The sequence below is a fragment of the Rhinoraja longicauda genome, chromosome 14 (assembly GCF_053455715.1).
Source record: "Rhinoraja longicauda isolate Sanriku21f chromosome 14, sRhiLon1.1, whole genome shotgun sequence".
Classification (NCBI taxonomy): Eukaryota; Metazoa; Chordata; class Chondrichthyes; order Rajiformes; family Arhynchobatidae; genus Rhinoraja; species Rhinoraja longicauda.
Window position 1 is genome coordinate 9,475,778 of NC_135966.1, and position 22,900 is coordinate 9,498,677.

Here is a 22,900-nt window from a genome sequence, read left to right on the forward strand (position 1 = left end):
GTTGATTTGCTGTAAAGAAAAACGTTTTTCATAGATTTTGTGTGCGTGTGTCTCTCTCTCTCTCTCTCTCTCTGTGTAATCCTGTCGGTTTTGCTGGTCGCTCGTTGCAAGCGGCTTGCGCTGGCTCTAGGGGGAGTGGCTGTTGTTTATCTCAAATCCTCTGCACTCAGGTTCACTGGGGGGAGGCGTGGTTCCGTCGGATCATTCCCTGCGAAAAGCAGAGCGGCTCAGGAGGGGAGGGAGAAGGGAGAAGGGGAGAGAGAAGGGGGAAGGGGGGAGAGAGAAGGGGGAAGGGGAGAGAGAAGGGGGAAGGGGAGAGAGAAGGGGGAAGGGGAGAGAAGGGGGAAGGGGAGAGAGAAGGGGGAAGGGGAGAGAGAAGGGGGAAGGGGAGAGAAGGGGGAAGGGGAGAGAGAAGGGGGAAGGGGAGAGGGAAGGGGAGAGAGAAGGGGAAGGGGAGAGAGAAGGGGTAAGGGGAGAGAGGGAAGGGGGAAGGGGAGAGAGAGAAGGGGGAAGGGGAGAGGGAAGGGGAAGGAGAGAGAGAAGGGGGAAGGGGAGAGAGAAGGGGGAAGGGGAGAGGGAGAAGGGGAAGGGGAGAGAGAAGGGGGAAGGGGAGAGAAGGGGGAAGGGGAGAGAAGGGGGAAGGGGAGGGGAAGGGGAGAGAGAAGGGGAAGGGGAGAGAGAAGGGGGAAGGGGAGAGGGAAGGGGGAAGGGGAGAGAGAAGGGGAGAGGGGATAAGAGATGGGAGGGAGAGGAGTGGAGTGGAGGGAGTTGAGGAATAAAAGTTCCTCAGGCAGGTATAACTTTTTCCAGCTCCCTTCTCAAATTATCCAGGCAGACTGTTTCTCCTGTCCCCTCTCCTCCCCCCCCCCCCCCCCCCAATACTTCTACGCACAAGCCTGGTCATGGACCACAACTTTATGACATTTGCCCACGTGTTCTGCATAATACCGTGTGGCAATCACTTGACCAGTGAAAGGGCTGTTTGACCTGTAGTCACCACTTTATGCGCTTGCAGCTTTTCGGTGCTACTTTTATTTGTCACATGTACTGAGGTACAGTGAAATTTTTAAATTTATTTTTACTTTTGTGGGGTTCAGTAAACTAATTAGCACAAAAAAACTGAAGCAATGCAGTTCCAAATTAAATGCAGTGCAAGTTGACAATAACTGCAGTGTTGTTGCCTCACAGTGCCCGAGAACTCAGGTTCGATCCTGACCACGGGTGCTGTCTGTACAGAGTTTGTACGTTTGACTGCGTGGGTTTTCTCCGGGTGCTCCGGTTTCCACCCACACTCCAAAGATGTACAGGTTTGCAGGTTAATTGGCTTTGGTAAAAATTGTAAGTTGTCCCTTGTGTGTAGGATGGTGCTAGTGATCGCTGGTTAGTGTGGACTCGGTGGGCTGAAGGGCCTGTTTCCCCACTGCATCTCTAAACTAAACTCGAAATGTCATCTATCCGTATCTTCCAGAGATGCCGCCTGACCCACTGAGTTACTCCAACACTTTGGTTTTTTTGTTGTTGTAAACTCTCACTTGCAGTTCCTTGTGTCTAAACGATTCTGCTATTCACCTTCAAAACCAATTTGTGTTCTGGGGAAGATTATATTCTAGGACAGGGAACATATCCTATTATAAAGCATAGATTTGGGGAAAGAAAGCTGGGTGGCAACAACTGGTAGAGCTCCTGTCTCACACAGTACCAGAGATCCGGGTTCAATCCTGGCCTCGGGTGCTGACTGTGGAGTTTTCATGTTCTTCCCGTGACCAAGTGGGTTTCCTACGGAAACCCTGGTCTCCTCCCACATCCCAAAGATGTGCGGGTTTGTGGGTTAATTGGCCTCTGTAAAATTGCCTCTAGTGTGCAGGGAGCAGATGAGAAAGTGGGATAACCTAGATCGAATGTGAATGGGCGATTGATGGACGGGGTGGAATCGGTGGGCCGAAGGGCCTGTTTCCATGCTGTATCTTTAATACAAGTTGACCCTTCCAACCTGTACTTTGTAATGTGAAATGAATGCAGTTACCAATATTTTAATCGCAGTTGTAATTAGAGATGTAGCACTTGTGGAAAGAATTGTGCAGAAAGGAACTGCAGATGCTGGTTTACACTGAAGATAGACACAAAAAGCTGGAGGCAGCATCTCTGGAGAGAAGGAATGGGTGACGTTTCAAGTCGATAACCTTTTTGATCTTTTACCTTTTGGTTAGAAAAAAATAATATTTGCTGCCCAAACAGATTGCCTGTGTCTGAGCTAACGAACGGGAAAGGTTTGCGAAGAGGTGCAATTGAACTGTTATTCTATGTTGACACGATTAATGTTTTGGGGCTAGTAAATCAGAAAGTTTATTTTTCTTGTTAACAGTGCATGTAAATGCTGGCTATGCAACAGAGTGGTTAAGTTTCGTTCTTTGAGCACCTCGGCTTTGAACCGTTTTGCATACCGGTGTTCTTATGGTTCTTGTGGTTTGTGCACCGTGACCCTCCCTTGATTTGTTGCTTAGTTGAAGAATAAAAACTTTTCAGAAAAAGTTGTCTTGTACAAGCAAGCATGTGCTAAAAGAAGAGAAACTCTAGAGGTCACTATTATGCTTGAAGTTGTTGCTAGCAAGATGAACAATGATTTGCCCTTAATAAATGTGCAGGACTAGAGGTACATTATTTGCCACTTGTACTTCAGTACATGTACTGAAATTCCTTTTTGTATACAAGTGTCACTATACATAAGCACTTAGATATTAGATAAGCATCTCAGATACAGTACCAGTGTACAGCAATAGTACACTGAGGCAGTGTACAGAGTCGCCAGTTTGGCGGCATTTTCAAGTCCCAGTTGTTGTTAGTGCAGGGTTTATTGACCTGACCGCGAAGGCCCTTTGTCCTGGCGGCGTTGCAGGGTCGGCCTGGCCAAGGGTAGCCGTGGCGTCCTCCGCCGCTGCTCCACCACCGCTGTAGGCCGCGTCCGGTCCACGTGCTCGGACTCTTGGTGCAGTGCCAGGTCCAGCCGAGCCCCAGGCTGCTGCGGGGCCTCCAGCAGCCCACTCCCCCGTCGAGGCCTTGCACTCCCTCCACCCCCCCCTCCCGGTCTGCTCACTGGCCCTCCAGGCGGGTTGCCATGGGCAGGTGGGATGGGCAATGTCCACTGCCACGGCGGGCGAGTCGTGCCAATCGGGCGAGCACCCGGTCTCTGGCGGGTGAGAGGGCATAGCTTTATGTTGAGAGGGCAAAGTTTAAAGAGGATGGACAGAGCCAGGCATATGCTGTGTTTCCCTTCGTTGATAATAGACAATAGACAATAGACAATAGGTGCAGGAGCAGGTCATTCGGCCCTTCGAGCCAGCACCGCCATTCAATGTGATCATGGCTGATCATTCTCCGTTCCTGCCTTCTCCCCATACCCCCTGACTCCGCTATCCTTAAGAGCTCTATCTAGCTCTCTCTTGAATGCATTCAGAGAATTGGCCTCCACTGCCTTCTGAGGCAGAGAATTCCACAGATTCACAACTCTCTGACTGAAAAAGCCTACCCCTTATTCTTAAACTGTGGCCCCTGGTTCTGGACCCCCCCAACATTGGGAACATGTTTCCTGCCTCTAACGTGTCCAACCCCTTAATAATCTTATATGTTTCGATAAGATCTCTTCTCATCCTTCTAAATTCCAGTGTATACAAGCCTAGTCGCTCCAGTCTTTCAACATATGACAGTCCCACCTTTCTGGGAATTAACCTAATAAACCTACGCTGCACGTCCTCAATAGCAAGAATATCCTTCCTCAAATTTGGAGACCAAAACTGCACACAGTACTCCAGGTGCGGTCTCACTAGGGCCCTGTACAACTGCAGAAGGACCTCTTTGCTCCTATACTCAACTCCTCTTGATTGAGGCATTTGAGTACCAGAGTCAGGTATTGCAGCTTCATAAGACTTTGGTTAGGCCACATTTGGAGCGTCAGAGGCACTGAGCGTTGAAACAGATCCTTTGGCCCAAATTGCCCACGCTGATCAACATGCTATACTATCCCACCTGCCTGCGTTTGGCCCATACCCCTCCAAACCTGTCCTATCCATGTACCTATCCAGATGGTCTTTAAACGTTGCGATAATCCCTGTCTCAACTACCTCTTCCAGCAGCTCGTTCCATACACCCACCACCCTTTTTGTGTAAAAAGAAGTTGCCCTTCAGCTTTCTATTACTTCTTGATTTCCCCAACTCTGGGTTAAAAAAAAAACTCTGTGCATTTACCCTATTTACTCCTCTCGTGATCTAATACACCTCTATATGATCGCCCCCTCATCCTCCTGCGCTCCAAGGAACAATTTTAATTTAATTTTAAAATCGTTGAAAACATTAGCGAGGCAGTGGTGCTGGTTTCCGACGGGCACAGTGAAGGACGCCCCACACGTCTCTGTCCTCCGTACAGCTGGCAAGCCCCTCTTTTGTCTCTACGTATGCGTCTCCCGTCAACGTCTTCAGCATGTCTAGTTTGGTCGTTCCATGTTCTGTCTTCCATGGGTGGGTTCCCACAGCACAACCTTGTTTGCTGGTGTTTCTGGATGGCGGCGGCATCCTTCTCGACCTGATCTTCTCGGTCAGAGGTGGAATCTCCCCGTAGAGCTGGGCGTTGGTGGCGCGCTCCCTCCAACCGCCATTTTGAACTTTTCTGAGCATTCGGGTGCAGACACCATCGAGAGACTTGGACAGTGCTAGAGTCCATGCCTCACATCCGTACAATAATATTGTCTCTACAGTTGCATGGAAGAATCTCAGTTTGAGACCCTTAGACATCCGAGACGTCCAGATTTCCCCCCATGTTATTGAGGGCAAAGTCCTAGCCGACTCAACCTCTCCCTATAGCTCAGGCCCTCGAGTCCATGCAACATAAATCTTCTCTGCGCCTATTCCAGCTTTCTGCACAGTTCTGGTCGCTCCGTCACAGGAAAGGTATGGAGGCTTTGGAGAGGATGCAGTGGAGGTTCACCAGAATGCTGCCCGGATTAGAGGGGCAAGTTATTTTTCTTAACACCAAGGGTGGTGAGTGACTGGAATGCGCCTGCAGGAGCAGTGGAGGCGGAAACGATAGTGGACAGAGGTACATGGATGTGCAGGGAATCTGGGGGACCTCACTGAAACATACGGAATAGTGAAAGGCTTGGATAGATCGAGTGGATGTGGAGAGGATGTTTCCACCAGTGGGAGAGTCTAGGACGAAAGGTCTGAGCCTCAGAATTAAAGGACGTTCTTTTAGAAAGGAGACGAGGGGAAATTTCTTTAGTCAGTGGGTGGTGAATCCGTGCCACAGAAGGCTGTGGAGGCGTCAGTGGATATTTTTAAGGCAGAGATCGATAGATTCATGGTTAGTACGTGATTAGTGTCAGAGGTTATGGGGAGAAGGCAGGAGATTGGGGTTGGGAGGGAGAGTTAGATCAGCCATGATTGAATGGCTGAGTAGACTTGATGGGCCGAATGGCCTAATTCTACTCCTATTCCTTATGACTTATGAATGGAGGGATATAGATCATCTGCAGGCAAAGATTAGTTTATCTTGGCATCATGTTCGGCACAGACAATCTGGGGTGAAGGGCCTTTCCCTGTGCTGCACTTTTCTATGTTTTAATTGTCTACAATGCCCTTTATCGACCGCGTATTTGTCTGTGAGCCAAATGGATGAAAGTGCCTTTTTTTGAAGAACTTTTGGTGTAGTTGACCTGGGTTTTTTTTTGTTTGGACACAGGCTGTGAAGATAGTGCATTGTGTAGGAGTGCTCAGGAGTGCCATGCAAAGACATATCATTTTGATGCTCTTTCTCAGTTTGACACTCTGAGTTCATCTATTGTTTTTTTGGTAGATTATATTGGTAAATGTATTCATCCGGGACTTCTAATGTGAAATAAATAGCGGAGCATTTGCAACAGGCCAATAAGAGGTGTAACTCTCATTAGACACCCAACCGTTTGCAAGGCCCTGCTGGCCTATGAATGGTCAACCAGGCATGTAGTACGTTTACCATCACCAATCGGGGCAATGAGTGTAAGAGTCAGGAAGTCATAGAAACATAGACAATAGGTGCAGGAGTAGGCCATTCAGACCTTCGAGCCAGCACCGCCATTCAATTTGATCATGGCTGATCATCTAAAATCAGTACCCCGTTCCCGCTTTCTCCCCCCTATCCCTTGATTCCTTTGGCCCTAGGGGCTAAATCTAACTCTCTCTTGAAAACATCCAGTGAATTGGCCTCCACTGCCTTCTGTGGCAGAGAATTCCACAGATTCACAACTCTCTGGGTGAAAAAGCTTTTCCTCATCTCAGTCCTAAACGGCCTACCCCTTATTCTTAAACTGTGACCCCTGGTTCTGGACTCCCCCCCCCCCCCCCCCCCCCCCTTCCCCCCCCAACATCGGGAATATTTTTCCTGCATTCAGCCTGTCCAATCCTTTAAGAATTTAAAATGTTTCTATAAGGTCCACACAACACCGCAAATGTGTTGTCATGTTGCTGCTTTGGTGGACTTTGGTTCGGCCGCATTTCAGTTCAGTTTAGTTTATCGTCACCTGTACCGAGGAACAGTGGAAAACTTTTGTTGCGTGCTATCCAGTCGGCAGAAAGGCAATACATTTGGAGTGTTGTGTGCAGTTCTGATCACCCCCCAATTTCAGGAAAGGTGTGGAAGGATTGGATTCCGGTGCAAAAGAGGTTTACCAGGATGCTGTCTGGATTTAAGGAGAGGTTGGACAAACTTGGATTGTTTTCTTTGGAAAACCAGAGGCTGAGTGGGGGAGGGACACCTGATAGAAGTATAGTTTTAAAAAAAAATGAGAGGGGTAGATAGGGAAGACAATCAGAAATTGTTCTCCCAGGGTGTTAATGTCAAAGACTGGAGGGCATAGCTTTAAGGTGAGAGGGGCAAAGTTTGATGGAGAAGTGCGGGGAAAGAGAGTGGTGGGTGTGTGGAACATGCTGCCAGGGGTGGTGGTGGAGGCAGATACTGTACCACAGATGCCATTGAAGAGTCATTTAGATAAGTACATGGACATGCTGCATCAGGCGTGGCACGGACTTTGTGGGCCGAAGGGCCTGTTCCTGTGCTGCACTGTCCCATGTTCATTACTCCAGCCGCATTCAGGAAAATTGGGTCAACCTGCGGGTCAAAATTGGGTCGAATTGGGTCAGCGGAGCGACTGCCACTAACATGGTTATATTATTGCAAGACCACTTCTGAATGTTGAGCCAAGTCACGTACGAACCACAGGCCTGTCTTCTGTCAGCAATAGCGGACCTTCAGACTCTGATCACGACTGTAGTCAGTTCTCACCTCTTTGCAACACAACCTCATTCCACAATCCTTATTTTTTTTCTCTGCCTCTTCCTCTTTTTCTCCACCCACTCACCATTGGACTCGAGCAAAGTTCCGCCCTCTGATATTCTTCCTTGGGTTGCCTTTGCTTACTTTCTGTTAGTGGGCTAAAGACATGGAGCACGGAAACAGGCCCTTCGGCTTAGGTCGTCAATGCCGACCAAGGTGCCTCATCTGAGCTAGTCCCATTTGCCTGCGTTTCGTCCACATCCCTCTCAACCTTCCCCGTCCACGTACCTGCCCAAGTGTCTTGTGTAGGAAGGAACTTGTGCCCAAGTGCCTTGTCCAAGTCATCTGTTATTAACAGACAAAAAAGGTCTCGTGAGGAGGTGTCACTTGATGGCACTATGGATTACTTCTAACACTAGATTGGAAGGAGAAGGCTTAGTGAGCGTTAATGGGTTGGGTTGAATTTGTCCTGCATTTTGTAGTTATACCAGAGACAGTTACCACAATCAGAGGGATCCACGGGAAAGTTCTAAACTGGGATAATGCCAACTTTGATGGAAAAGACAGGAACTTGCAAAAGTTGATTGGAGTTAAAGCAGGTACAATAACAACATTTAAAAACGGCATGTGGACAGGTACATGGATAGGAAAGGTTAGGCGGACCATTGTCGATTCATATGACAATTAAACACTCTTAACATGACTCTCCCTCTCCCCCTCCCTCTCCCCTCCCCCTCCCCCTCTCCGATATGGGCCAAACATGGGCAAATGGGCCTACCTTTGATGAGGCATCTTGGTTGGTATGGCCGAGATGGACTGAAAGGCCTGTTTCTGTGCTATCTGACTATCAATGCCAATAATGTATCTGAACTGGAACATCTTGGCTAATCGACCAGAGCCTAACTGATAAAATGATAGACGTGCCAGAAGGTACATTTTGAGTGCATTTTTGGGATTGGGTCAACATAGGTTTTTTGTAAACATAGCTTCAATCTTTTTTCTTCTTCTGACAACACAGATGCAAATAATGAGAGGGGTTGCACAATATCTTTACTAATTATAATTCTCCTGCCAGCAATTTCCTGAGTTTAATAAGACTCATTAAAGGGTGCTGACACAACAGTCTCAGAGTAAGAACAACCTGGAACTTGGATGAATACACAATCACAAGCAACTACAAAATACCACCTGTGTAATTGATTCCCACCACAATGTAATTACTCCCACCCTCCCCCCCCCCCCACCATATCTTTCATACAAGAGCAAAAAATGGTTGACAAATTGAGTTACAGAATTAAGATATTCTTACAAGTTATATATTTCAAAATGTCTGGAATTTTGACTAATGAAAACGAAGGTGACACAGTGGCGCAGCGGTAGAGTTGCTGCCTCACAGCGCCAGAGATCCAGGTTTGATGCCTGTCTGTGCAGAGTTTCGACGTTCTCCCCGTGACCGCGTGGGTCTTCCCCGGTTAGCTCCGGGTTTCGTCCCACGCTCCAAGTACGTACAGGTTTGTAGGTTAATTGGGTTCGGTATAAAATTGTAAATAGACAATAGGTGCAGGAGGAGGCCATTCGGCCCTTCGAGCCAGCACCGCCATTCAATGTGATCATGGCTGATCATTCTCAATCAGTACCCCGTTCCTGCCTTCTCCCCGTACCCCCTGACTCCGCTATCCTTAAGAGCTCTATCCAGCTCTCTCTTGAATGCATTCAGATAATTGGCCTCCACTGCCTTCTGAGGCAGAGAATTCCACTGAAAAAGATTTTCCTCATGGACCTAAATGGTCCCTAGCGTGTGTAGGAAAGTGCTAATGTACGGGGTTCATTGGTCAGCGTGGGCTTGGTGGGCCGAAGGACCCGTTTCTGCTTCGTATCTCTAAACTAAACTAAACGAAACTAAATGCAATATGTACATGGATAGGAAAAAATTGGAGGGATACGGGCCAAAGGCGGGCAGGTGGGACTTGCGTAGATGGGGATCTTTGATCGGCATCTATTGCGTAGATGGGGATCTTTGATCTGGGCTGGAGGGCCTGTTTCCTTGCTCTATGACTATGACTCTACACTTATGAGCATCTCCCAGTCTGGTGGTACTTTTTGATGTTCAATACTTTAAAATGGAAGTATATAAATAGATGTCCACTTACTTCATGATGTGGCACTGCAGTGGAATTGCAATGCATGACCTTTGTGTCCTAGGTATATGAATCATGTAGTAAAATAGTTTTGGCATTTTAAATTAATTGTATATGTGAATCGTGTGGACTTTATCTTAACAGGCTGAATCTTTAACTATAACATATTTGCTTCTCATCCGTGCATAGCTCGTATAAGTTGCATTAATGTGACAGTGCTTTGTCATTTCTATAAGCGGGACTTTTTTTGTTCTGATGGGACTGTGTCATCTACTCTGACTATTTCATCGAAGAGTCAGTCCAAGTTGAAAATGGGACTTTTGTGCTGATGTCAAACTTTTATTAACAAAATTCGTCAGAGAGGAATTGTGTTTCTCTTGGTGTCAATACCCGTTTGTCAAGTCCATCACATAAGTCATAATGCCTGTTCTCTGTCACCACAACAGAGGTGTGACCCAACAGATGAATTTCTGCTGCAACTTAAATGGAGCAAAAAAAATTGCGCAAGAAATAGTTTTCTAATGTTGCGACCGTTTTGAGATACAGCGTGGAAACAGGCCCTTCGGCCCACCGATTCCATGCCAGCCAGCGATCACCCGTGCACTAGTTCTATCCTACGCACCAGGGACAATTTACAGAAGCAATTTACAGAAGAAGGGCGGCACGGTGGCACAGCGGTAGAGTTGCTGCCTTACAACGAATGCAGCGCCGGAGACTCAGGTTCGATCCTGACTACGGGCGCTGTCTGTACGGAATTTGTACGTTCTCCCCGTGACCTGCGTAGGTTTTCTCCGAGATCTTCGGTTTCCTCCCACACTCCAAAGACGTACAGGTATGTAGGTTAATTGACTGGGTAAATGTAAAAATTGTCCCTAGTGTGTGTAGGATAGTGTTAATGTGCGGGGATCGCTGGGCGGCGTGGACTCGGTGGGCCGAAGGGCCTGTTTCCGCGCTACTCCTCTAAATCTAAAATCAATTAACCTACAAGCCTGCGTGTCTTTGGAGTGTGGGAGGGAACCGGAGTACTCAGAGAAAACCCAAGCGGTCGCGGGGAGAACGTACAAACTCCGCACAGACAGCACCCGTAGTCAGGATCGGACTCTGATCACTGGCGCTGTAAGGCAGCAACTCTAACACTGCGCCACCATGCCGCCCTGTCATCGTGCGTCAAACCCAGCTTTTAGCACCCCCTCCCTGTCCATAAGGACACCTTTTCCATTTCCTTGAAATCCATTCCTTTTGCCTATTCAAGGTTCAAGATTACAAGGTCAGTTTATTGTCACATGTATCAGTTAAGGTACAGTGAAATTTGAATTGCCATACAGCCATACGAAGTGAAAAGCAACAAGACACACAACCACATAGAGGTTAACATAAACATCCACCACAGTGGATTCCACATTCCTCACTGTGATGGAAGGCAATAAAGTTCAATCCTCTTTGTTCTCCCGCGGTTGGGGCAGTCAAAGCATCCGCTGTCAGGGCGATCAAAGCCCCTGTCGGGGTCATCGAAACTCCCGTGTCGGGGCGGTTGAAACTATCTCCGTGGCATGGAGCTCCCGAGTCGGTCTCTTCTTACCAGAGACCGCGGGCTTCACCGTGTTAAAGTCCACAAGCCCCGCGGTTGGAGCTTCGATCCCCGGCAAAGAAATCGCAAGCTCCGCGATGTTAAAGTCCCGCGGCTTGGAGCGCCGGTCCGGTCTCCAGGAAAGTCCGCCAACTCCACGATGTTAGGCCGCAGTGGGGACGGAGATACGATACAGAAAAAAATCACATCTCCGTTTCCCCCAACAAACAAAAAGTTTCCCCCAACAAACCCCCCCCCCCCCCCCCCTTCCACCCCTCATATAAAACAAACCGAGGAACACTAAAACATACTTTTTAACACATACTAAAAATGACAAAAAGGACAGACAGACTGTTGGCAAGGCTGATGAGAAAGATTGCAAACCTGTACTGAATTGTAGGTGATTTGATAGACAATAGACAATAGGTGCAGGAGTAGGCCATTTGGCCTTTCGAGCCAGCACCACCATTCAATGTGATCGTGGCTGATCATTCTCAATCAGTACCCCGTTCCTGCCTTCTCCCCATACCCCCTGACTCCGCTATCCTTAAGAGCTCTTAATGTCATGCAAATGTCAGATATAGCTGTTCGGGCTAACAGAATCAAGGGGTATGGGGAGAAAGCAGGAACGGGGTACTGATTTAGGATGATCAGCCATGATCAAATTGAATGGCGGTGCTGGCTCGAAGAGCCGAATGGCCTACTTCTGCACCTAATTTCTATGTTTGTATACGTACACACAGGGAACTAGTTCATGTCTGCCCCAACTTTAACACACGAGACATTAAGATTGAGATGGAGATAAATCAGGTTAATGTCACCAGATTTGGGATGTATTTTGATGCAAGCTCCTTGTTTGTGCTGTTGTGCTGCCCACTTAAAAAAGGCACAGTGAAACAGAAACACTGCGTGTTCTTTCACTCTCACAAAAGACCATCTTGAAGTCACTTGTGTTTTCGATGCTTTGACTTCAGACTCTTTTCTTTTTTGCACCTGGGTTTTGAAGGAAGATAACGCGGTAATGTTTCTGTTCATATTTAGGTGTTTTAACGTCTGTGGAAACATCTAATTAGCCGGAAATGCTGTCAACATTCACAATACGAGATTTAGCTACTGGGCAAATAACCTGGCAACACGGACACACGCTTTGAAAAGACCAGACCATTGTATCGCAAGGTAAGCACCACCTGCAGATTCCCCAGTGAATATACTTATTAATCACATGTGGTTACATTGGCTTGGTATCAGTGTAAATTGTTGCTCGTGCGTGTAGGATAGTGTTAGTGTGTTAGTCAGTGCGGACTCAGCGGGCCAAAGGGCCTGCTCCCTGCTCTATCTCCAAAATAAACTAAGGAATTGAGATCAGTTTAGTTTAGAGATATAGCATGAAACTGCCCCTTCAGCCCACTGAGTCTGCACCGACCAGCGATCCCTGCACACCAACACCACCCTGAACACACCAGGGACATTCTTACATTTTTCACCAAGCCAATTAATCTACAAACCTGTATATCTGTGGAGTGTGGGAGGAAACCGAAGATCTCGTAGAAAACACGAGTAGGTCACGGGGAGATTGTACAAACTCCATACAGGCAGCACTGGTAGTCAGGATCGAACCCGGGTCTCTGGCGCTGTAAGGCAGCAACTCTACCACTACACCGCCCTCTCTGTTGGCCAAGGTGTAATAACAACGTGTTTTTGATGCAGTTTTTAATGCACCAGGGAACCAAAGGCCAATGCAAAGAAACAATCCCTGCTCTCAAGATGTCTGTGATTGCACTCAGGGCTTGGCCTCCGGTCACAACCTATGTAGAGAAGCAGAACAGGAAAGTAACAAGTAACCAGTAATCAAGTCACAGTTATATACGAAATAGTGAATCATAAAGGTGGCATCAGTTATAGCTGGTGGGCCATAAACAAGATTTGCGTGCTTCTGCCTTCAACTTTAGCCAGCGATTCTGAATCAGCATCATGGGATGCTTTAATATGTAGGAAGGAACTGCAGATGCTGGGTTATATCGAAGATAGACACAAAGTGCTGGGGTAACTCAGTGGGTCAGGAAGCATCTCTGGAGAAAAAGGACGGGTGATGTTTTGTGCGGGGTCTGTGAAGAAGGGGTCCGTCCGACCCGAAACGCCACCCAGAGATGCTGCCTGACCCGCTGAGTTACCCCAGCACCTAGCGTCTAACATGGGATCCTTTGTTCTATGTTCACCATCAGTATCAAATGGAGAAAAGAGGAGTAAAACAACGGTTAAAGGAGATGCCTTCCTCAAACATGGATTTTATACCTCTCGTGAATTTATAAACAAGTAAATCTTTTGATTTTTTGTTTTTGTTTCGAGAAGCGGCGTGTGAGAAGGGAGGGTAATGTCACTGAAGATGTCACCTGTGTGTGAAAGCTCAGAGGAGGCTTTGTCACCCGGGCCGCTTCCCAACTGGGTGTGAAACTTAATAATGCACACAATTATATCATGTCACTAAACAGCCACAGGAGATCTGTAATATCGACCAGGTTGTCTCCAGCGCTTGCAATTTTCAAATAACTCGAGACACTTCTTCTTTTAGACTATTGCAAGCAAGGTATGCGAGCAAAGAATTTCACTGTGACTTGTCATGTGACAATAAAGTTTTTATGCCTTCACTCACCCCCGGCTGCGGGAGCCAAGATCGCCCCGACAACGGAAGGTTCCAGTGCCCCGAGAACAAAGAAGGGAAGAAGATTGAACTTGGTTTGCCTTCCATCGCAGTAGGGAATTTGGGGGAGTCGCTGTGGTGGATGTTGATGTTAAACATTTGGGTGTCTCGGTGCTCGTTATTGGTATGACTGTATGGCAAATCAAATTCCTCGTATGTCGCAAAACATACTTGGCTAATAAATTACTATTATGATTCTGATTATGAATAGACAGTCATATTCCATCCCAATGCTTGATAGAGTTGGTTGAACTCAACCAACACCGTCTGCATATTCAGCACCAGCTTCCCCCAAACAAAGACTCCCACTTGACAGAGGATATTGACACAGGTTCACCTGCTTTGGAATGTGTAAGAAAATAGCTGCAGATGCTGGTACAAATCGAAGGTATTTATTCACAAAATGCTGGAGTAACTCAGCAGGTCAGGCAGCATCTCAGGAGAGAAGGAATGGGTGACGTTTCGGGTCGAGACCCTTCTTCAGACTGATGTCGGGGGGCCGGGACAAAGGAAGGATATAGGTGGAGACAGGAAGATAGAGGGAGAACTGGGAAGGGGGAGGGGAAGAGAGGGACAGAGGAACTATCTAAAAGTTGGAGAAGTCAATGTTCATACCGCTGGGCTGCAAGCTGTCCAAGCGAAATATGAGGTGCTGTTCCTCCAATTTCCGGTGGGTCTTACTATGGCACTGGAGGAGGCCCATGACAGAAAGGTCAGACTGGGAGTGGGAGGGGGAGTTGACCTCCTCAGCCACCGGGAGATCAGGTTGGTCAAGGCGGACTGAGCGAAGGTGTTGAGCGAAACGATCGCCGAGCCTGCGTTTGGTTTCGCCGATGTAAAGAAGTTAACTGCTTTGGACTGGTCCTTGATTTACGCTTTGCCGAGGCAGCGTGAAGTGTAGATGGAGTCAACGGAAGGGAGGTTGGTTTGCGTGATGGACTGGGCTGCGTCCACAACTCTCGGCAGTTTCTTGCAGTCTCGAGGATGCCTTACTGTTGCTTACAGAAGTAACCATTAACTCAACGCAGTGCTTGTCCTGAAGTCTCCGAGCATCTTCAACCTTTGCCGCTACCTGCCCCAGTAGGTCTTTCCAAGCAGATACCTCAGAGTCTGCGCCGAATGTTTTAGTTCGTGTTGTGATCACATCCCCACGAGGGCAACGACTAAATGCCTCTCTTTCGCTATGATCTATTCTGAGCGGCATGGAGCTGCAGAGTTCAACTTTCAGCCAGAACAACTTCCGCTTCTCTGCAGAAAAGAGAAGAAAGCTTTGCAGACAGAAGTTTCAGCTGACCCTGAGGCAAAATGATGATACGAAAGACCGGCAGCAAATTTACAGACTTGCAGCTCATCCACAGAAAGGGACGTCTGTAAATCAGATTCATGTTGAGTTTTATTAACAGTTTACCAGAGAAGCCAGACCTCATGAATTTGCATATTTTATGGACAGAAACATAGAAACATAGAAAATAGGTGCATCAGTGATAGGAGCAGAATTAGGCCATTCGGCCCATCAAGTCTACTCCGCCATTCAATCCTGGCTGATCTATCACTCCCCCTCAACCCCATTCTCCTGCCTTCTCCCCATAACTCCTGGCACCTGTACTAATCAAGAATCTATCTATCTCTGCCATGAAAATACCCACTGACTTGGTCTCCACAGCCTTCTGTGGCAATGAATTCCACAGATTCACCACCCTCTGACTAAAGAAATTCCTGCTCATCTCCTTCCTAAAGGAGCGTCCTTTTATTCTGATTTCTGCTTTAAGTCTGGGGTACAAGTAAAAGTCGTCACTGATTCCAAACGCAACTCTCGTATGAATCGTGTTTCAATGTGGCGTTTTTACCCAAAAGTGCAACTTTGGCAAATCTTGTATATCATTGAGATTGTTTCCAACTTTACAGGTCTCCGGATGGATAATGAAATAATGAAACGGAGGAAATTTTCCATCAGCAGTGAGGATTCGGACACCACTGACAGTAAGATCTCAATCCATGAATATAAATTACTTTTCATGAATGGATACGGAACGCCAAGTTTTCTTAAGAATTGATTGTTCTAGACTCTTTCTATTTATTTTTATAATCCACAATTCGATCTTATAAGCCTCTGTGTATACAGAAACGTACAAGTACAGCTCTCTACTCTGACAGAAATGAATAACAATGGTCATGGAGTATTCACTTAACAATGCGCTAAAATAGGTTAAATAATGATTTTTTTTGATAATGCCATTTCCTGTGTTTATACCTTGGGGATTCAAGTGTTTGTTTGGATAGTCATAGAATCGAACAACGTGGGAACAGGCCCTTCGACCTAACTTGCCCACACCGACCAACACGTCCCATCTACACTAGTCCCACCTGCCTGCGTTTGGCCCATATCCCTCTAAACCTGTCCTATCCATGTACCTGTCTAATTGTTTCTTATACATTGCAATAGTGCCTCCCTCAACTACCTCCTCCGGCAGCTCTTTCCATCCACCCACCACCCTATGTATGAAAAAGTTACCCCTCAGATTCCTCTTAACTTTTGCCCCTTCACCTTAAACCTATGTCCTCGTGTTTTCGATTCTCCTATTCTGGGCATGAGACTGTGCATCTACCCGATCTATTAATCTCCTGATTTTATACACCTCTATAAGATTACCTCTCATTCTCCCTGCAGTCCAAGGAACAGAGTCCCAGCCTGCTCGAACTCTCCCTATAGCTCTGGCCCTCTATCCTGGCAACATCGTCGTAAATCCTCTCTGTACCCTCGCCAGCTCCATACCATCTTTCCTCTGACATGGTGCCCAGAACTGAACACGATACTCTAAATGTGGCTTCACGAAAACGTCTTATACAACTGCAACATGACCTCCCAACTTCTGTATTCAGGTCTCTGACTGATCAAGGCCAATGTGCCAAAAGCCTTTTTGACCACCTTAACTACCTGTGATGCCATCTTCAAGGAACTAGGTGTTTATTAAATATTGTGAGGCTCTGCCTCAACCATCCTCTCGGGCAGTGTGCTCCACATTAACAGCACAGGATGAGAAAAATCTTCTCCAAGCCTCCTGTAAACCTTGCACTCTTTCATTCAACCTATGATCTCTGATTTTATATAGCTTGGCCACAGGAACTATCTGTGCCTCTCTGAATTTTGTATACTTCTGCAAAGTCTTTCTTTAGACCCCTTTACACCCGAAAAACAAATTCGGCCCATCCAACCCATGTGAATGAAATACTCCAGCCTAGACGACATCCTAGTGAACCTGTGTAGGAAGGAACTGCAGGTGCTGGTTTAAATCGAAGATAGACACAAAATGCTGGAGTAACTCAGCGGGACAGGCAGCATCTCTGGAGGGAAGGAATGGGCGACGTTTCGGGTCGACACCCTTCTTCAGACTGATTTCAGGGTAGTGGGAGGTACATAGATAAGGAAGTGTCAGGTGTGAAAGTAGGACAAAGGGAATGGAGACTAGATTATTGTTAGTTGGGGGAAGTTAATAACAAAGCAAACAGAGATAAAATGTAGTCAGAGACAGTAAGACTGGTCAGAGACAGTAAGACTGGTCGGAGACCTCCTAGTAAACCTCCTGTGCACGCACACCCTTCCTATAATATGGTGACCAGAACTGCACACAGTCCTCCAGTTGTGGCCCAATCAACTTTTTAAGTTGTACCAACCTAATAATCCCGTTTCCCGGCACCTGACCTGTGGTTCTTTATACCTCGGTGATTCTAGTGTTTCAAAATGGAGTCATTGACTCGTACAGCGTGGAAACGGGCCCTTCGGCCCAACTCGCCCACACCGACCAACATGCCCCATCTACACCAGTCCCACCTACCTGCGTTTGGCCCATATCTTGCTCTTGTATTCCATACCCTGCCTAATAAGATGCCTTTTTAACCATCTTATCTACCCATGCTCCCACCTTTAAGAGATCCTTGGACTTGTACGCTAATGTCTCTCTGTCCCTCAATTCTTTGTAGGAACCTACTATTCATTGTGAATAATCTGCTTTATTAGTGGAAGGTATTTATTCACAAAATGCTGGAGTAACTCAGCAGGTCAGGCAGCATCTCAGGAGAGAAGGAATGGGTGATGTTTCGGGTCGAGGCCCTTCTTCAGACTGATGTCAGGGGGGCGAGACAAAGGAAGGATATAGGTGGAGACAGGAAGATAGAGGGAGAACTGGGAAGGAGGAGGGGAAGAGAGGGACAGAGGAACTATCTAAAGTTGGAGAAGTCGATGTTCATACCACTGGGCTGCAAGCTGCCCAGGCGAAATATGAGGTGCTGTTCCTCCAATTTCCGGTGGGCCTCACTATGGCACTGGAGGAGGCCCATGACAGAAAGGTCAGACTGGGAATGGGAGGGGGAGTTGAAGTGCTCGGCCACTGGGAGATCAGTTTGGCCAACGCGGACCGAGCGCAGGTGTTGAGCGAAGCGATCGCCGAGCCTGTGCTTGGTTTCGCCGATGTAAATAAGTTGACATCTTTATTAGTGCATCAACTCACATCCATCTGGACTAACTCCACACTGTCACTGCTCTGACCATCTTGCAGATTCATATTGTTCTGTAGTTTGAGAATGTGCTCCTCACTATTAACAACTCTGTCCATTTTTGTGCCATCTGCGAGCCTGCTGTTGATGTCTCCTGCACTTTAGTTTAGTTTTTCAGTTCAGAGATACAGCGTGGAAACAGGCCCTTCGGCCCAACGAGTCCGCGCTGACCAGTGATCCCCGCACACTAGCACAATCCTACACACACTAGGGACAATTTACATTTATACCAGGCCAATTAACCTACAGACCTGCACGTCTTTGGAGTGTGGGAGGAAACCGAAAATCTCGGAGAAAACCCACGCAGGTCACGGGGAGAACGTATAGACAAGCACCCTTAGTCGGGATGGAACCCGGGTCTCTGGCGCTGTAAGGCAGCAACTCTACCGCTGCACCACTGTGCTTACCTAATATTAAAAAATCAATGTGTGAGTTATAAACAATAGACAATAGGTGCAGGAGTAGGCCATTCGGCCCTTCGAGCCAGCACCACCATTCAATGTGATCATGGCTGATCATTCTCAATCAGTACCCCGTTCCTGCCTTCTCCCCATACCCCTTGTCTCCGCTATCCTTAAGAGCTCTATCTAGCTCTCTCTTGAATGCATTCCGAGATCTGGCCTCCACTGCCTTCTGACGCAGAGAATTCCACAGATTTACAACTCTCTGACTGAAAAAGTTTTTCCTCATGTCCGTTCTAAATGGCCTACCCCTTATTCTTAAACTGTGGCCCCTTGTTCTGGACTCCCCCAACATTGGGAACATGTTTCCTGCCTCTAACCTGTCCAACCCCTTAATAATCTTATACGTTTCGATAAGATCCCCTCTCATCCTTCTAAATTCCAGTGTATACAAGCCTAGTCGCTCCAGTCTTCCAACATCCAGCATCAATCCCGGTGGTATCTCTGTGGTTACAGTTCATAAGTTATAGGAGCAGAATTGGGCCATCTCACCCTTGACCTCCACTTATCAAGCCAATTTTGATACCAGTTTGTCAACTTGACTTGAACTCCATGCACTCTAACCTTTTGGACCAATCTCCCACATTAGACCTGGGCAACGTTCTTCCTGAAGTGTAGATGGACAGCCCCAACTCCACTGCCATCCTCGATATGTATTGTTATCCCTTCAAAAAAACAAACAAATTGCTCAGACACAACCTCCCCCCTTTGCAAAGTCGTGATATTCTGATCAATCTTTGCCTTCCCAAACATAGATTAATCCAATCCCCCTAAATGTTTACGTTGTACCATAACAAGGAGGATGATTCAATTGTCGGCCATGCCGAAATGTTATAATCAGCTCCACACCACAGATTCTGGCAAAGAAAAACAAACTGTAAGATCAATATTATCTTTTAATATTTAAGAAGTTGACACCAAAGCAAAAAGTGATAATTGACTGAGCGACTTGTAATGAGACATTGGCACTATGACTGCACACTTGGAGAATGGTGTCCCAGGTCACGTAGTTGACATTCCGATGTTCTGCCACTTGCTTACATTTGGAGTTCTCACTGCATTAACTTGCAGTCTTCATCGAACACAGAACAGCACAGCGCAGGAACAGGCCCTTCGGCCCACAATGTCCATGCTGAACATCATGCCAAGTGAAACTAATCTCCTCTGCCTGCACGTGATCCTTATCCCTCCATTTCCTGCATATCCATAAGATCGTAAATAATAGGAGCAGAAGTAGGCCATTCGGCCCATCAAGTCTAATCCGCCATTCAATCATGGCTGATCTATCTCTCCCTCCTATATATCGGCGAGACCAAGCGCAGGCTCGGCGTTCGTTTCACTGAATACCTCTGCTAAGTCCGCCTTAACCTACCTGATCAGCCCGGTTGCTCAACTCCCCCTCCCATTCCCAATCTGCCCTTTTCTGTCCTGGGCCTCCTCCATTGTCAGAGTGAGGCCCAGTGCAAATTGGAGGAACAGCACCTCATATTTCGCTTGGGCAGCTTACACCCCAGCGGTATGAACATTGACTTCTCTAACGTCAAATAGCCCTTGCTTTCCCTCCCTCTCCATCCCCTCCCCTTCCCAGTTCTCCCACCAGTCTTATTGTCTCCGACTACATTCTATCTCTGTCCCGCCTACTCCCCTGACATCAGTCTGAAGAAGGGTCTTGACCCGAAACGTCACCCATTCCTTCTCTCCAGTGATGCTGCCTGTTTTGCTTACTCCAGCATTTTGTGTCTATCTGTCCCTCCTAACCCCATTCTCTTGCCTTCTCCACATAACCTCTGACACCCGTACTAATCAAGAATCTATCTATCTCTGCTTTAAAAATATCCATTGACTTGGCCTCCACAGCCTTCTGTGGCAAAACATTCCACAGATTCATCACCCTCTGACTAAAGAAATTCCTTCTCACATGATACGATACGATAGAACTTTATTTATCCCGGGAGGGAAATTAATAATCTCCTTCCAAAAGGAACATCCTTTAATTCTGAGGCTATGACCTCTAATCCTAGACTCTCCCACTAGTGGTAACATCCTCTCCACATCCCCTCTATCCAAGCCTTTGACTATTCAGTACCTTTCGATGAGGTCCCCCCTCATTTTTCTAAACTCCAGCGAGTACAGGCCCAGTGTCGTCAAACGCTCATCATGTTAACCCACTAATTCCTGGGATCATTCTTGTAAACCTCCTCTGGACCCTCTCCAGAGTCAGCACATCCGTCCTCAGATATGGTGCCCATAATTGCTCACAGTACTTCAAATGCGGCCTTACCTGCACCTTACACAGCCTCATCTTTACATCCCTGTTTTTGTATTCTGGCCTTCTTGAAATAAATGCTCGCATCCGCCTATTCAAAAGCCTCTTAAATCCACTATCGCCCTTGACAGTGTGTTCCAGCCACCCACCACTCTTTGTGTAAAAAAACCCCCACTTTCCTCCAGCATCTGTTTTAAACTTTACCCCCTCACCTGAAAGGTATGTCCTCGATTTTTGATTTATTGCTCTGCGGGGGTAAAAAGGTTCTGGTTGTCCACCCTGTCATGCTTCTCATAGTTTTACCTACCGCCATCAGGTCTCCTTTTAGCCTCCTCACTCTTGCAACTTGTAGTTGTAGAGCTTGATGGAGTTGTTGGAGATGATGCTTTGCCTGAAGGAGAAGAAGTAAAATACGGCCCCTATCCCATGGCCTTCCGATGGATTGCAGAGCAGTGTTGGCAGCAATCTAGGAACAGGTCAACCACCCAACGTTCTGTCCAGAAAATGAGAAGTGATCTGTGGAAAAGGACCTAATCCTGAGAACATTAACACCCAAGCTCAGTCCGCCTCGGAATACTTCCGCTCAGACGGCCAAGGCCTACCCGATCTCCCGGTTGCTAAAGACTTTAACTCCCCCTCCCATTCCCACACTGATCTTTCTGTCCTGGGCCTCCTCCACTATCAGAGTGAGGCCCGATGCAAATTGGAGGAACAACAAATTGGAGCAGGGGTTTGAATATTGACTTCTCTAACTTCAAATAACTCTTACCCTTCCCTTGCTCTCTGTCTCTCCCACACCCTAGTTCTCCGACTAGTTTCACTGTCCTGATTAATTTTATTGATTGTCCTGTCCGGATTAATTTTACTGATTGTACTCCTTGTCACCTTCCCTTCAGTTAACAATGAACCATTCTACAGTTCCCCTTGATTGTCGTGCTGTGATCTGTCGTTTTCACACCTTACCCTTCCATATCTCTAGCCTCAGTCTGAAGAAGGGTCTCAACCCGAAACGTCACCTATTCCTTTTCTCCAGAGATGCAGTCTGACCCGCTGAGTTACTCCAGCTTTTTATGTCTATCTTCGGTTTAATTTGCTGTTCCTTCCCACACATTCTCAGATTACCCTGTAATATGGACGTTTGCATGGTCATTAACTGAGGCGACCATTCCCTTTGTCAACTCTCCAGATCTTTTTTACTTGAGTGTGACTTGTAAAACATGTATATTTTAACAGCTACAAAATCAATTGGTTTGCAGTCAAGAGAGAGTTAGATTTAGCTCTTAGGGCTAGCGGAAACAAGGAATATGGGGAGAAAGCAGGAACGGGGTACTGACTTTGGATGATCAGCCCTGATCATATTGAATGGCGGTGCTGGCTCGAAGGGCTGAATGGCCTACTCCTGCACCTATTTTCTATTTCTTTATGGATTGCTTCCATTAATGCAACTTGTACGTTTAGTGTGTGTGTGAAATCCCTTTTATTTTGAATACCGGCGTCTTACTTTCTTCTTTCTGCTCCCCTCCCCTAAGGTCACATAACATTATGGTCTCGCGGTTCTATATCAGCAACTACAAAGCATCCTTGGGCGAGACAGGAAGAGAAGAAGCCGTCAGAGGTTTGTTTGTTTCAGTATTCTGCTACTTCGATGCATGTGTTTCAGTGCAGTCGTCAGGCATGGATATCTTGTCTATCACTGGCGCTGTTTATTAGTTAATCAAAAAAGACGGTCAACAGTTGAATTCTGAAAATTGTCCTAGGATCCATTGGTTTGATTTAAAATGCTTCAGCATTGATTGCCTTTTCAATTGAGTTGTGAATATTTCTTGAAACATCATTGCTGGTTGCAAAAAAAACATTACAGTATTACAGTGTACAAAGTTCCTCCCCCTTCTGTCATGGGGTAGACTGACTCCCCTTCTCCC

General features: G+C 46.9%; 1 protein-coding gene across 5 annotated transcripts in view; it reads left to right on the forward strand.

Annotated features, from left to right (window-relative positions):
- Window positions 1-22,900, forward strand: part of jade2 (jade family PHD finger 2) — a 155,360-nt gene that overhangs the window by 1,333 nt on the left and 131,127 nt on the right. For 4 of the 5 annotated variants that reach the window (XM_078411380.1, XM_078411379.1, XM_078411382.1 and 1 more), the window contains 3 exons: window positions 12,044-12,178; window positions 15,606-15,680; window positions 22,508-22,593. In XM_078411380.1, coding sequence (XP_078267506.1) covers window positions 15,614-15,680; window positions 22,508-22,593 — 153 coding nt within the window. In that variant the 5' untranslated portion in view covers window positions 12,044-12,178; window positions 15,606-15,613. The remainder of the gene's footprint in view (window positions 1-12,043; window positions 12,179-15,605; window positions 15,681-22,507; window positions 22,594-22,900) is intronic. The other variant, XM_078411383.1, reaches the window with a different exon arrangement.